Here is a 16,941-nt window from a genome sequence, read left to right on the forward strand (position 1 = left end):
TCCTCTTCGTCGACATCCAGACCCATGCCTTCACCCATGGAGACGATGTCCCTCACCACCTGTGAATCAGTCCCCTCAGTACCACTGTCTGTGACACATTCTGGCCACAGTTTCTTCCAGGCTGAGTTCAAGGTCCTAGTTGTGACATCTTGCCAGGCCTTATCAATGTATCTGATGCTGTGGAGGACATTGAAATGTGTCTTTCAGAACTCTTTCATGGTCAAGGACGTCTCTTCGATGACATTGAAGCACCTGGTGAAGAGTGCCTTTGTTTACAGCTTCTTGAAGTTGCTGATCACTTACTTGTCCATGGGCTGCAGAAGAGGTGTTGTGTTTGAGGGGAGGAACTTGACCCTGATGAAATCCTCATCAATATCATCCTCCAAGGATGGGGGTTGTGCCGGGGCGTTGTCCATCAGAAGAAGGCACCTCTCAGGAAGCTGGTTGTCTGAAAGATATTTCTTGGCAGTGGGTGCAAAGACTTCATAGAGGCATTCCATAAACAGCTGCCTTGTCATCCAAACTCTTGAGTTGGCCCTCCACATGACAGGCAGTGTGTGACCTTGTTAACTTTCTCTCGCTGGAATGGGTGAGGAGTCTGGGAGTGGTACACCAGAGAGGCTTCATGAGTTTGTGAACTGGCATTTTCTCTTCCTCCTGGGTGATGTAGGTTCCTTTCTTTTAGCTTGAATCTCTAATAGTTTTTTTTATTATCCCTATCTATAAAATATTCACTTTCTAGATCTTTTAATGATTTTTCTATTTTTCTTATATTTTCTTCTCTCAATTTTTTATTCTGCGGGATTCTCTTTTAGCAATTCCTCTCAGAACTACTTTCATAGTGTCCCATAACACTCCTATGTTGTTCCCACCTGCTTCATTAATTGACCATATTTCCAACCATTCTTTCTTAACTCTATCCACTACATCTGCATACTGAAAAATATTAGAATCTGGTCTCCATCTCTTTGCTTCTCTATAGTCCTTTACTTCCATCTCCATCACCATCAAAGCATGATCCATTATTTTTATCACATTAATATTTGTATCTACTGTGATGAGCTTGCTTATGAAAGTTAAATAGAGATTTACTTTATAGTGACAAAGTTAGTCTAGAAATCCATTTGATTTCTTTGTGTAAGTTAGAGAGATGTCCAAGGTCAGTTTGCAAAACCAGTTTGCAGACCAAGGTGACCTTTATCTCGTCGCTAAGCAACTATCTTAGCCCAGACGGAGCAAGTACATAATTCTTTATTTAAGATTTATGGGACGAGAGAAGAAAGAAGAGCCAGAGGGGAACAGAAAGAGAATTCCAGCACGGACCGATGAACGTCTGAAGAAAGGCTCAGAAACTTTATTTTTGGAATGGACAGTAAGATTAAACTCTACCTAATAGTTTTATTGAAAATGTAGTTAGTTGTTTGTTATTTTAGTTTTTTGTAGAGAAATTATATCTTTTGGTGATGGCTGGGGTTTGGAAATGATTGATTATGTAAAGATGTCTTGTTTTGCTTGTTTAAACTAATTTCTTTCTAAATTATATTTTTCTAATAAAATAAGAAAATGCTAAATGTCTGGAAGTTGGCTTCTTGGATAGACCATATGCTACAATAGTTAATTGGCTACTTTAAATTGATGTGTTTAATCAGGCCACGTTCATGCTACCAATTTGGGGTCCTACATATTAAAGAGTACTAGGATGATTAGATTTCCTAGAACTCCTGTAAGTGTTTTGTTCTTTGTTAAATCGGGTCAGACTTGGGAGAAAAAGTGATTCATCTGCCCTAGGGTAAAATTAAAGGACCCACTTTTGCCTACTAAGGAACTGATCTTTCCGGATCCCTCTCTGTTCCGTGGAAAAGCAGTTTCTTAGGAAACCTGTGTTTTCTGACATCTACTACTTTTGAAATTTAATTTTGCGATAAGAACATAAAATCTATTCTTGAATAACTATTATGTACAGAAGAATAATATGTAAACTTTGTTTCATCCCCCTTCAGTTCTCTCCATATGTCCCTTAAATCTGTATTTTTAACGTCTTACTCAAGAGGGTACTTCTTTTGTTCACTTCAACTTTTTTGCATACCGATTTATCCTTTACCTTTTCCAGAACAATATTGACATCTCCTGCCATAATCACATATCCCTTTCTAACCTTCTCCATCTCTTTAAACACATTTTCATAAAATTCTCCTTGATTCATATTCGGTGCATAGACTTTTACTAATGTATAATCTTCCCCCATTTGACCCTGAACAATCGAATATCTACCATTATTCTTTTATTACATCTTTTACCATAAATTCACAATGTTTAGATATTGATATTGCTACCCCGGTGGTGGAGAAAAGGGAAAGGAAAAAAAAACCACCCACTGGTGGTGGTGGGGAAATCCCACTGGGAAAACAAACAAAAGGGGAAAAAAAACAACTACCAGTGGGGGAGGGAAAAAACCCACTGGGAAACCAAACAAAAGAGAAAAAAAGGAAAAAAGGAAAAACACCATGGTTTAAAAACATTCTTAAAAATAAAAACCACGGCCCAATAAAAAATAAAATTTATATATATACTGTATATATATAAAGAGATAGAGAAAAGAAAAAATAGATAAAATTTAAAAAAGTGCGGGAGGGAGGAATCATCAAACGTTCAATAACCTCCAGTAATTTCTTCCATGCAGAATATCTTCTCTTTCAAATCATCACTCATTGCAGGCCTACTTGCTTGCACCTTGGATACTTTCATGTTCTTGCCAAAGCCCCCTCTCCATCATCAGATTCTTGCCATCTTGGAAAGAGTAGGTTTTATATAAGATTCCATCCTTCCATATTTTTAGAAAGACACTGTGACAGCCTCCTCACACGTCACAAAGGAGGTGCCACGTCACTCTCTCACACTCACTCTATTCACGCTGCCACCAACCATTCCCTCAAATGACTCTTCAGACTAATAAATGATTTTGAAAATAAAAACTTGTGTTTATTGGTTATAACAAAAGGAATGGTAAATCACTTTAATAACTCAAATAATAAGGCAATCAATGTAATAAAAGTATCACTCACTCACACACTCTCTCACAGACCCTCACTATATAGCACAGTTCTTCACAAAAGGAACAAACCCTAACACCCTAACTGGTCCCTAACCAGTCCCTATCTAGTCCATATCTAAAGCACTCATACCCATTCACTCCCCTTATATACCCTGGCTCCACCCCTTATGTCCCACCTTCCATCACGCTATTGGCAGATGACATGCCTCTACAGAAATGACAGACAGGTGGCTTCCAAGCTACCGTAACATTACCTCCCCCCTCATAAAAGTTGTTTTGTGGGGGAAAGCTAAGGTGCTTTTCACCCAAAACAACTGAACACAGCATTAAACAATGCATTTCCCATATTATAACACTTACCAATAAAATATTATACAAGGTTACACAACTATATCATTTTAAATATACTTACAATTATGTAATTATTTGCATACACTTACACAAAAACATTACTTTAATAACTATATGCTTTTAAAACTATATTAAACTTCTTTATAAATTTCAAGAGTCCAAATTAGATCATCCGTCGTCTTCTGGTCTTCGGGATAAGGCGTCAGCGACACAGTTCATAGTCCCTTTGACTACCTTAACCTCAAAATCATAGTCCTGCAAAAGAAGAGCCCACCTCATTAGTTTACTGTTCTGGGCTTTCATTGTCTTTAGCCACATTAGAGGTGAGTGGTCCGTAAACAAAATGAAGTGTCTTCCCCAGATGTAAGGCTTTGGTTTCTGGATTGCGTACATGATGGCCCAACACTCTTTTTTGATGGTAGACATGTGCTTCTCACCCTTTTGGAGTTTCTTGCTCAGGTAGGACACGGGATGCTGGTCTCCGTTGTCATCACACTGGCACAGCACGGCTCCTACCCCGGCGTTAGATGCATCGGTGTAGATGATGAATTCTCTGTTGAAGTCTGGAGCATGCTGTCATGAATTTGAGTATGAAAATAGAATAGTGTTGTATTTCATAGGATTTAGTTCAGAGCTGCAACGAAAAAGCTAGAAATCTGCTTATGCCCAGGTGCTAATTAGAGAGAAAATGTACAAGGTCAGTTCTTCTCCAGCTTAAGAAAAAAAAAGTTAAGAAGAGCAAGCTGACCCATATCTTATCTCAACTCCACGGACAAGGACATAACTTCTTAATTTAATGAAGATGGGCGAAGAGAGAAGGAGGAGGACGGAGAAGAGATGGAAGGGAGAGAGAGACGACACCGAGCGAAATGCAGCCGACAGAACTTTAATCAAAAGGATTGCATAAGAATGCTTATTTAAGATCTAGTTAGACATTTTATTGTTTTCATTTTATAGAGGAAATGACTGGTGGCTAAGGCTGGGGGTTATTTTGGAAATACTAATTGACGTTAAAATAAACTTGTTGAAATGGTATGTTTTGTAATAAAATATAAAAAGACAAATTGTCTGTAAGCTGTCTCCTTGTTTAGACCAAGCTACTGTAGTAAATTGGATATTTTAAAACTAAGATTGTTTTGATCTGGCCACATTACGCTACCGAAAGAGGGTCCTAAAGTAAATAAAGAGGAAGAGCAGACCTTCCAGATTGTTTACTTAAAATCGAGACAGACTTGGGTGAAGGAGTGTGAAGTCGCCTAGAGCAAAATTACAGGACCCGATTTTGCTGGCATTAGGGACTAATCATTCTGAATCCCTCTCTGCCTCGTGTAAAGGCAGTTCTTAGGAACGCTTTTACCACACATGCAACACAGGGTGGTTGGTTAAAGCTTCCTTTAGCTTCCCGAAAGCCACCTCGCAGTCCTCGGACCATGGGATGCGGTCATCACTCTTTTTCTTTGTCAGCTCGGTTAAAGGCGCTGCAATTTCACTAAATCGGGGGATAAATTTTCTATAATATCCCACTAAATCCAGAAAGGATCTTATCTTCTTTTTAGTATTGGGTTTAGGCCACTTCAGTATGGCTTCTACTTTGGCCTGTAGGGGTTTGATTACACCTCCCCCTACCATATGACCCAAGTACTTCATCTCGGGGCTTCCTAGTTGACATTTGCTGGCTTTTACTGGTAACCCCGCTTCTTTCAACCGCTGCAGTACTATTTCCAGGTGACATAGGTGATCCTGCCAGGTGTTGCTAAAGATCCCTATATCTTCTATGTAAGCCACTGTAAATGCACTGAGCCCTTGCAGAGTTTTGTCCATCAGCCTTTGGAATGTAGCTGGGGAATTCCTAAGGCCAAAACTGAGGACCCGAAACTCAAACAAGCCGAAAGGGCTACAGAATGCATTTTTTTCTTGGTCCCTAGGGTCTATTCTCACTTGCCAGAACCCTTTAGTTAGGTCCAAAAAGGAAATGTATCGACAACCCCCAATGGTCTCAATCAGGTTGTCAAGTCTAGGCATGGGGTAAGCATCTGGTTTGGTCACTGCATTTAATTTTTGGTAGTCTACACAGAACCTGATGCTTCCATCCGGTTTATCCACTAAAACTATTGGAGCCGACCAAGCGCTAGACAATGGTACTATAATGTTATCTTTTAGCATAGCAACTAACTCTTGACACACTTTATTTACATAAGGTCCAGTTACTCTATATGGGGTTACAGCTTGCGGGGGGGGGTGTTACCCGTCTCTATTCTATGCAACACTCCCTTGGCTACACCAGGTTTGCTTGAGAAAACCTGTTGATACTTAGTAACCAGTGCTTTTAGATCACTCTGCTGTTCTATAGTTAGAGCAGGGCTGATCTTCACGTCCCCTGGATTAAACTTAGTTTCACCCCTTCCTTCCCAGAATGGTAAATCATGTTCTTCTTTCTCAGCTGCTTTCATTGCAAAAAGCACATTTTTTTCTTCTCTATAATATGGCTTAAGGGCATTTACATGAACTACCCTCCTGCCTAGGTGTTCATCTCCTTCGATAATGTAATTAAGGTCACTCATTTTGTAAATGACCCTGTAAGGTCTGTCCCAATTTAATGGTAGCTTATTTCCCTTGATGGGTCTCAACATCAGTACCTCATGTCCAGGGTTAAACTGTCTTTCTCTAGCCTTTCTATCATACCAAACTTTCTGTTTGACTTTTTGTGCTTTTAAGTTTTCAGCAGCCAATTCTAGATTTCTTTTGAGGCTGTTCATTAATGAGTCTATATAGGTGACTACATTTTGAGGATCTTCCTCTACAACCTGTTCCCAATTTTGCTTAATTAGATCAAGTGGACCTCTCACTTTTCTCCCAAATAGTAATTCAAAAGGGCTGAACCCGGTACTCTCTTGTGGGACTGATCTGTAGGCATATAAAAGTAATTGTAATTTCTGCTCCCAGTTATTAGGGTTCTCAGCTAAATGTGCTTTAATCATTCTCATAAGGGTCCCATTGAATTTCTCTGTTAACCCGTTACTTTGAGGATGATAGGGAGAAGTTTCTAAATGTTTAATGCCACAAATCTGCCACACTCTCTTCATCAGTTTGGATGTAAATGATGTTCCTAAGTCTGTTATAATCTCTGAAGGAAAACCCATCCTACTCATATAGTTTACCAGGGCATCAGCTATAGTATGGGTCTCAATGTTTCTCAAAGGAATGGCTTCAGGGTATCTTGTGGCATGATCAATAATGGTAAGAATAAACCTGTTTCCCCTTTTCGTAACTTTAGGTAATGGTCCAATAATGTCTACTCGAATACATTTAAAAGGTGTGGAGATTACTGGTAAAGGGCATAGCTTAGCTTTAGTCCTGTCACGGTTATGACCCTGTTTTTGGCATACATCACATCTCTGACAGAAATTTCTAATTTGTTTTCCTATTTCAGGCCAATAAAAGTTCTGAGTTATTCTCTGCTTGGTCTTATTTATACCTAAATGTGCAGCAAATATGTCTGAATGTCCCCTTTCTAAAATCATTGAGTGATATTTATCTGGCACAACTAACTGGCTTCTAATCTCATGTCCCCCTTTAGAAATATTCATCAGTGTTTCTCTGTACAGCAAACCATGTTTGATAAGGAATCGTTCAGGGGATTCAGGGGATAATTCTCTGCTAGCCACTTTATCAAAACAACATGTTAAAGTGGGATCTGCTTCCTGCTCTTGGGAAAATATATTTTTCTGTGGTATTTCTAGTGAAAATGCCTCAGCTTGGGGTATATTTTCATCTCCCCCTTGGCAATCAGTAACGTTTTCAGCTGCCTCAGTTCTTGATGTGATCGAGTAATTACTAACGCACTCTTAACGTGTTTTGAGAGGTCTGCTGCAGGTATTTGCGAGGAAATTCCAACACGCCAATTTCCTTGCCATCCTCAATAATGAATTAAAACTTATGCTACAGGGAAAACTACCACTTCTTTCCCAATCCCTTTGATTGTCATATGTTCATTAGGAATAATGTGCTTCTGAGATATAATATCAGGGTGACAAAGGGTAACTTGTGAGCACGTGTCTCTTAAAGCTAAATAGTTGTTTTCAAATATTCCTATATTATCACCAGCTGATTCAAATAATTGGGAATCAGTTCTCATATATAGACAGTGTCTTATTTCAGCAATAGGAAGATTATCGTCATAACTTGAGACCTCTCCACTAAAAGTATCAATTGTAGGGACCTCTGCTGTCGTTTCCATGACAACAGGCTCCTCTCTAGGGGAAGCTATCTGATCATTCTGAATACAGTAAACAGATTTGGCCTTGTTTAAATTCATTTTCTGAGGTAACATTTCTTTATTTTCTTTTGTTTTATGACATTGGGAAGCAATTGCCTTTCTCATGGCAATTGAAGCAAATTCGGTCGCTCCATGAGCTTTTTCCAGCTAATTTTTCTTTTCCCTCCAAAATCTGTCTCTTGGCTTGGCCCTGTTCTGAAGGCTTTCCAACAAAATGGCCGCCCAATTTCTGCTGGCTCTTAACTTGCCCTTTGACATATTAAGTGTTATCCTCCCATGTTTTCCTCATGTTTTTTTCCCTCAGAATACATAAGCTTTCTAATTTGGGAAATGAAATCTGCAATCTCAGCTGTCTGTTTAACATCTGACGGTCGTTTGTCTTTCACCAAGTATTTAATTTCACCATGTAAAAGAGAATAGAACTGTTCCAACCCTATAATATTTTTAAATTGTTGCATTGTCTGCACACCCTCTTGCGCTAACCACTTATCTAAACATTTAACTACATTGGCACCAAGCTGTGTGTAAGATTCATCTGGTTTCATTGACAGTGTTCTGAATTTCTGTCTCAGCTGTTCTGCATTTATGCCAAACCTAGCAAACACCATCTTTTTAAATTCTGAATAATTTTTAATCATATCGATTGACTTCAGCCAGACACCCACTAATTTGAGATCTTAAAATTATCATTTTCTCTGACTGTCTGACAGAAAAATCAGCACACGCTCTTTCAAAATGAGTTAGAAATGCTCCTTGTTTAAAAGAAGGGAATTTCTTCAAATCTGCTTTTGACAACTGTCCTCCCTCAGAGTTGGAATTTCTGTTATTGGGAAGAGCTTTAAAAGGCAAACGGAGATCAAAGAGCCCTTTCCCGATCTCCCTTTTCGCTCCTGTAAAAGTGTCTTACAATGTTTGGAAGCTGTTTTAAATGATTGCAGTGGTTAGCCCACCTCCTGAAACCTATGCAAACTGATTTTGGTGTTGTTCTGACACTTTGTTAATTTATGATGATTTTTTGTTTTCTCCATTGGAAACCATTAGACAGACCATCCAATGGTTTCCAATGGAGAAAATTCAAAAAATCATCATAAATTAACGAAGTGTCAGAACAACACCAAAATCAGTTTGCATAGGTTTCAGGAGGTGGGCTAACCATTGCAAGCTTTTAAAACGGCTTCCAAACATTGTAAGACACTTTTACAGGAGCGAAAAGGGAGATCGTTGTGTGAAAATCCCCCATAGGAAACATCGCTGTGTGAGGCGGCAAATTTAACAGAAAAAGGCATCGTTGTGTGAATTCATCGTTGTGTGAGGCACCCGTTGTGCGAGGCACCACTGTATTTACTTCTTCTGCCAATTATAGAAAATTTTTTGGAGATTGTTCCTCTCTTTTTTTGAGAGAGGATTTTATCTGATTTTGTGTCTAGTTCTTTATCCAAAACAGCATTAAAATCTCCTATCACACAATAGTAGTCATAAACTTTATTTGTTAGTTCTAGTTGCAGTTGTTTAATTATTTTCTTGATTTCCATTTGGTGTGTAAATATTAATGATTAGCATTTTCTTTGATTCTCTTTGGATTTCCACTATTAGTATCCTTCCATTGTCTTAGGCAAATATTTGTTTTGGTTCCAGTTCTTTCTTTATGTACATAGCCACACCTTTCTTTTTTGTACTTATGTCCAAAGCTACAATTTTCCTAGCCTTGAACATTCCAGCAGTTTCTGATCTGCTCTTTTCATATGGGTTTCTTGAATGCAAATTACATCAGATATCTCTTTCTGCAACTGTAGAAAGATCTTTTTCTGTTTTTGAGGTGAGTTCAGGCCATTTATGTTGACTGAAAACTTCTTCATTTGTTTTCTAGTCATCTTATTGTTGATTACTGCCTTTCTGTTTTCTCTTCGTCATGCCTCTGATACATCTAGGCTCATTTACTTGCTGCTGTCCTAGCTCTGTGTCTGATTCTGCTTGTGGTGGGTGATCTGATTTCTCTTGAGGTCTTGTTTCTGGTTTCCCCTCCTTTCTTTCTCCCTGTATTTTCAGAGTTTTCTCATTTCCCCCCATAAAATCTTGCGCTTTCATCGGCAATGTTATATTATATCTCTGTGAGTCAGTTCGAAAAAATAGACTTTATGATTGTCAGCCATCTATATGAAATTCCATTTTGTTGAAGTAGTGATGCAAGAGAGGAGTATTGCTTCCTTCTTTGCCTCATTTGCCAGGGAATTTGTTTTGAGACATTTATTTTCTTGTCTTCTATTATCAATTATTTATCTTTAGAGGCTCTTAAAACCTTGTCTCTAATTGATTTCTTCGTAAATCTCACATCAATTTCTTTGGGTAGCTTATTCCTTCTGGTGTATGCTGTGTTCACCCTGAAAGTTGCTTCCAAAAATGATGAAAGTCAGCTGCTTCCATCCCTATTTCTGCAGCCAAGGCTTTACTCATTAGTATCTCTAGGTCCTTCCCTTCCTTTTCTGGCACATTTTGAGCATCTTCAATGCTCTCTCCATCTCTAACATTATTAATCTGTCGTCATTTTGTTTTTGATTCTTCTGTGCTGTCTCTAATGTTTCTTCAGTTTGGTTCACTCTAGCATCTGTACCTCTTACTTTTTCCTCGTTTTTGTTTTCCCTTCAGTTATGTGTTGTTTGGCTTCTGAGATCTCCGTTTTCATTTCTTTCATCTGATCCGCTCTTTGGCTGAGACGTTCATTTACTTGTTGAAATCCTGATGTTAGTAAATTTTGCATGGTACTCTGGCATTCTTTGTCTGGTTCTTGTGCCACTAGTTTTCCCAGACTTAGAGACTGGGCAGGAGAGGTTCCAGGCGTTTGGGGCTTTGGTTTTTTGGAGGCCATTTCAGTCTTTTTAGTAACAATATCTCAATATTCTTTCTACTATCTCTGAATAGAGGTTGTGTAAATTTTACGATATCCTTTACCAAAATAACCAAGCGTTAAATACACCACTTGCTCTTTCAGAAATTTCCCCTATTTAACCCACAAACAAAACCCACAACCAACAACCTCTCCTAAGATCTTCCTCCAATCTTTACCCAAGTATTATAGTATATAAATCAGCTTTTAGCCCAGCGGTTTAAAGTACAACCATGGCAAAAAGGTTCCTTCGTCTCTAACATCCTAGCAATTATATTACGTGTTCTCATTCCTTTATTGAGTATTTTTGTCTGCAAACCTGTAATGAAGAGTGGACAACCTCCAGAAGTCCTGGGTGTCGTAAAAGCGAGCTTCCTAAGAAACTGCTTTTACACGTAACAGAGAGGGGTCCAGGATGAGCAGTTCCTACTCAGGTAAAACTGGGTCCTTTAATTTTACCCTAGGCAACTTTTCCACCCTTTCTCCCAAGTCTGCTACGATTTTTAAATAAAAAACTTCTAGTCATTCTAGAAGATTTACTCCTCTTTATCTTATATGTGGGACCCTAAATTGGTAGCATGCGCGTGGCCTGATTAAATAAATCAATTTTGAATTAGCCAATTAACTAGAGTAGCTTGATGGTCTATTCAAGAAGCCAACGTACAAACAGCCTTTTTATATTTTATTAAAAAGATAGAGATTAATTTGAAACACATTTAGATAAGCCAATCTTTACACAAATAATCATTTCCAAATTACCCCAGCCGATACCAACAAACATTTCCTCTATAAAACGAAAATAACAACCAATCTAACTACATTTCTAAATAGGATTTTATCTTACGGTTAATTAGAAAAATAAGAGTCCTTCAGTAGCTTTTCCTCTGCTGAAATTCATGCTGCGTTCCGTCAGTCGTCCGGGCTGTGTCTCCATCCATCTCCTCCTCCTTCTCTCTTCTCTCATCTTTCTTAAATTAACAAGTTATGTCCTTGTCCGTCGGAGTTGAGATAAGATAAGGGTCAGCTTGCTCTTCTTGATTTTTTTTCTTTAGCTGGAGAAGAATTGACCTTGTACATTTTTTCTCTCTAATTAGCACCTGGACACAAGCAGATTTCTAGCTTTTTTGTTGCTGCTCTTAAATAAATCCTATGATATACATCTCTATTCTATTTTCATAATCAAATTCATGACACTGGGGAGTACATCTCCACTGACCTCTGCAGGACTTGCTTCAGAATTGGGTTTATGTAAGGCTGGAGTGCATGTGTGATGAACATATGAAATAATCTCGTTTCTTTGATTTATTTTTATTTAGATTTCATGTAGTGGCCTCCAAAGGAAACCTTGACTGTTTGAATGCCATTCTCATACATGGAGTTGACATTGTGGCTACTGATGCAGCAGGTATAATTCTTTATTTAAAATATAAGGAATGTATTTGTGACAAAAACTTTCCTGAAGAGCTCATGGATGATGTGGGGTAAATTGTTTTATAACTTTTTGAAAAAGAACAAGTGAATGTAAAAGATTCTGGCACTAAACAGCTTCCTGAAAACTGAGTGTTGTGTACTGGCCTCACAAACCTTTCAAATTCCCAGTAGCTTATTTGTCACATACATTTTGGAATTGTGATGTTTTCGTTTCCAGTAGCAAAGTGAAAATTGTGCAGGAAGAAGAGGTATTGAAATGACTTAGACTATGGTTGGACAATGTCTGTGGAACCACATGCAGCCTCCATCCATTTTTGCATCCCACCAACAAATCTGCAACTATATCAATACATTTGGGTGGCATTGGCAATTTCCCAAGCAATTTCCTTTGAAAACAGGGCATATAGAATGTGTGTACACCTTCTATTAAAACACATTCAATCTCCCAAAAGCACAATTCTGCTGAAAATAAGGTATGCGTTCTCTGTATTCGCTAAAGTATGCATTCTCTGTGTGTCGTATTTTCAATGGACATTGCAGCTTTTTCTCCCCCTTACCAAACTTCAGTAGCATAGCAGCACAAGGAACAGTCTGTAGTACCTGGTAATTTGGAGTCCATCTCCTAGCCCACTTTAAAGCAAGTGACAGTTCAAGACAGATTAGTTTAAAATAATCAGTTCTTTATCATGGTCTTTGTGTATCACACAAGTGTTGTACTTGCATAGCATATATTAGGATCTTCTAGAGCAGGAGTCAGGGAACTTTTTTACCCCCCCCCCAAAAAAAATTATATATGCCAACATTACCCCCCTTGACTTGAAAGGAAGGAAATCATACATTATTTGAATTCAAAATATTATTGAATCTACACAGGCTGTGTACGGAACTAGCAAGATGCACCAAATTTAATAAAGATGTGCACTATTTTTGCTGGAACACATTGCACTCCAGCCATGGGGTGGTATAGGAAGTAGTAAGGTGTCCAATGTGCCTAGCAAGTTGCATTAAATTTTTGCTAGCTTACAAAGGATTTAATTATCAATGGCTGCCAGAGTGGTGCTAGCAATGATGTGCTCACTAGAGACAGCCACCGCAGAGTTGGGGAGAGGGCTTTTCCTACCACTTTAATAATTCTGTGTGTGGTGTGCAAAAAGGAACAAACCAGGCTAAAGGTCATGTCACCCACCCTTGTGCCACAGCCCAATATCAAAGGATCAGTGACATGGAGGCAGTGACAGATTTTACTTTCTTGGGCTCCATGATCACTGCAGATGGGGACAGCAGCCACGAAATTAAAAGACACCTGCTTCTTGGGAGGAAAGCAATGACAAACTTATTATGACTTGTCAGAAAGATAAGTAAGGCAAATTAAGTGTGAGCTTTCACTAGAAGCTAAAATAACCAAACAAAGGGTACTTGCCATTGGCATCATAAGAAGACAAGCTTACTGGAAAAGGCAGCAATGCAGGAAAAAGTGCAATGCAGTAGGAAAAGAGGAAGTCTGCACATGAGATGGATTGACTCAATAAAGAAATCCAGTCTTTTGGTGCTGCAGTCAAAGTAGGACCAGGAGCAGAAAGACTGGGATTCAAATTTTGGGAATAAACTATGATACTCTTGTCTGATTTGGGGATGAGAAATAGATAAACATGATTGCTACACACTTCAGATTTCTGCTGTTCTCAGCAGAAGCAGCAGAGCTAAATGCAGTGGAGATAAAATTTTAGAAGGTTCCTTTTTCATGGTTTTATGAAAGAGTCAAGTCACACGCTCTCTCTCTCTTATACACACACACACACACACAAAGCCTTTCTAACTCAATTTTCAATAGTTAGTTGCTTCAGTTCAGTATCTCAATTTCCTCTCATTACATTTAAACAAGCTTGATGAAGCCACCCTTTCCCCCTTAATTCAAGCCTTCTGTCCTGTTTGCCTGTTCCTTTTTTCATAGTTTTGAGTCAGTCAGTCAGTCTCTCTCTCTCTCTCTCTCTTACACACACACACACACACACACACACACACACACACACCCCTCCCTCCTTCCATTTTCTGCATATATTTAAACAAGCTGATGAAGCCACTCGTCACTTTCTGGCACCTTCCTTCGCTCCTTAGCTGGAGCTTTCCCTCCTCTTGCTTGCAGTCACCTCTGGCGGAAATAGTCATTCACAAGCTGGATTGACTGCACGGGGCTGTTCTACAGATGTAACCAATCAAGCAGCCTTGTCTCCCATCTCTAAAAGAACGGAGGACTTACAAGTGCCGCCACCAAGGAAGGAAGGAGAGGTGGCTTCCAGTTTGAGGTTCGGCTCCAGGGGGTGGGAGTGGGGGGGTAGCACTCTGGTCATTACCCCCAGGATTTTCATTTTTATCCCATTTGGGGTAATTTACCTCTGTTTCCTGACCACTGTTCTAGAGCTAATGTGAAAGCATTTTGGTAGCAGCCTAGCCCACCTGACCCTGTGTATAAAATACACAGGCTCCTGACTTCTTCCTCTTCTTTTGCATTTGCCACGTGCTCAGTAACACCTTGGAACAATTGTTTCTGGACTTGACCTACTTTTCTTCCAACCATTCCTTTGGTTCTCCTTGAACTCTCAACAACTTGGCCCTTGTATGGTCTCTTTTGCTTCAATTTAGTATCCCTATTCAAATACAAACAACACTAACTGTGTCTTCTAGAACCTTCTTTAAGAAGTGCACTTAGCGTGGCAGGAAGATCCCTCAGATAGCCACTTCCAAGTGTCTGTTCTGTCTAGAAGAAAGCCATATCAATAGTTATACTTCCAGGCTTCCTCTTGAGAGTGTTCTTCAGGTATTAGAGCAGGCCACTTGGCATCAAGCCCCACAGCCACCAGAGGCTGCATCTGTTCTAGACTGCCTCCTTTGGCTGATCAGCTGTTTGCCCCTTTGCTGAATTCACCTTCCACATCAGCTGCCTTGGTACAGTTGTCTACCCTGGAACTGTTCTGCTCCACTTGGAGGGCTTCTCATCATAAACAAGCCTGCTCACATTCTCCCTCCCCTAAGAAGGAGAAATGCAAGAGGAAAAAGAGACATTTTCCACATCAACCTCCTCTCTTGGCGCCTCATACTTGGATTGACTGTGTCTGCTGTCAGCACCCATGTGCCCCACCAAGGTCTCAGAGCCTCCCTGCATTTAACTTTGGATTATGACATCCCCTGCTCCTTTTACATCTGCTACAGAGTGACTTCAGCCAGAGTTTCCCAATACAGTGGGCCCTCGACTTACGAACGGCCCTAGTTGCGAACGTTTTGGGTTACGAACCCGATCTCATCGCAAGTAGCAGACCCTACTTGTGAACGCAGATTGAGTTACGAACCCAAAAGGCTTCCTCCGACATCAGAGGAAGCCCTTTGAAGCCTCCGAAGCCAAAAAGGCAGGGAGAAAGGGTGGGAAGTTCGAATTTCTTGCCCTTCCTCCCTGCCTGTGGAGCTTTCAAAAGGCTTCCTCTGACATCAGAGGAAGCCCTTTGAAACCTCCAAAGCCAAAAAGGAGGCAGCCCCAGCAGCATTGGGTGAAAGGAGGGAGCCGATTTCTCCCCGGCCACCCGGCTTGCTTTTCCAAACGAGAAGCAAGCCGGGTGGGCATGGACAAATTGGTTCCCTCCTTTCACCCGATGCTGAGTTCCCTTTGCACCGGCTGAGCTCAGCCCCTGGCCCGGTGCAGAGGGGACTCAGCAGCCCCAGCAGCATTGGGTGAAAGGAGGGAGCCGATTTCTCCCCGGCAGCCCGGCTTGCTTCTCCAAACGAGAAGCAAGCCAGGCGGCCGGGGAGAAATCAGCTCCCTCCTTTCACCCGATGCTGTGTTCCCTTCTTGCTGGGCTGAGCTCAGACCATGGCCCGGCACCAAAGGGAGTCAGCAGCTGTAGCAACATCAGGTGAAAAGCCATGCTTCCCCAACACCATGGAAGGACTTTGGCTGGAATGGATTACAGTGGTGCCTGGCTTAGCGATTGCCTTGTTTAATGATGTATTCGCTTAGCGCTGGGTTTTTTAAAAGAATTTTCCACATCTTTTAACGATGTTTCCTATGGGCGATTTTCGCTTAGCGATTTTGGGACCATGCTTCGCATAGCGAATGCGTTTTGGGTCCCCTGTTTTGCTTAACGATGTCCATTTTTGCAATTTTAAAAGTGTCTTAAAATGTTCAGAAACTTTTAAATGCTTGGATTCGTTAGAGCACCTTGTAAAACGTGTGCAAACATAATTTGGCTTTGTTCTGACTCTTCATCAATTTTTGGCGAATTCCCCCCCCCCATTGAAATGCATTGAAGCCGATTTTGACAGCCATCAAAATCGGGTTCAGTGCATTCCAATTGGGGGGGGGAATTCACCAAAAATTAACGAAGAGTCAGAAACTGTTTTAAATGCTTGGATTTGTTAGAGCACCTTGTAAAACGTGTGCAAACATAATTTGGCTTTGTTCTGACTCTTCATTAATTTTTGGCGAATTTCCCCCCCCCCCATTGAAATGCATTGAACCCGATTTTGACAGCCATCAAAATCAGATTCAGTGCATTCCAATGGGGGAGAAAAAAAATTGTCAAAAATTAACGAAGACTCAGAACAAAGCCAAATTAAGTTTGCACACGTTTTACAAGGTGCTCTAACGAATCCACGCATTTAAAACAGTTTTTGAACATTTTAAGACACTTTAAAAATTGCAAAAACGGACATCGCAAAACCATTGAAATGCATTGAATAGGCTTCAATGCATTCCAATAGAGGAAACATTGTATCGCTTAGCAATGTTTCCTATGGCGCTTTTCGCTTAAGGACGGCAATCCGTTCCTATTGGAACGGATTATCCAGTTTTCAATGCATCTCTATGGGAAAATGTGTTTCACTTAGCGATGTTTTCCCATAGCGATGTTTTTTTGAAACCAATTAAAATCGTTAAGCGAGGCACCACTGTAATTGGTTTCC

General features: G+C 40.1%; 1 protein-coding gene across 1 annotated transcript in view; it reads left to right on the forward strand.

Annotated features, from left to right (window-relative positions):
• The window catches only part of UACA (uveal autoantigen with coiled-coil domains and ankyrin repeats), a 132,271-nt gene that overhangs the window by 66,849 nt on the left and 48,481 nt on the right, over positions 1–16,941 (forward strand). Inside the window, exon 3 of the mRNA XM_020813215.3 lies at positions 11,877–11,965. Within this exon, the coding sequence (XP_020668874.3) occupies positions 11,877–11,965 (89 nt within the window). The remainder of the gene's footprint in view (positions 1–11,876; positions 11,966–16,941) is intronic.

The sequence above is a fragment of the Pogona vitticeps genome, chromosome 12 (genome assembly GCF_051106095.1).
Source record: "Pogona vitticeps strain Pit_001003342236 chromosome 12, PviZW2.1, whole genome shotgun sequence".
Classification (NCBI taxonomy): domain Eukaryota; kingdom Metazoa; phylum Chordata; class Lepidosauria; order Squamata; family Agamidae; genus Pogona; species Pogona vitticeps.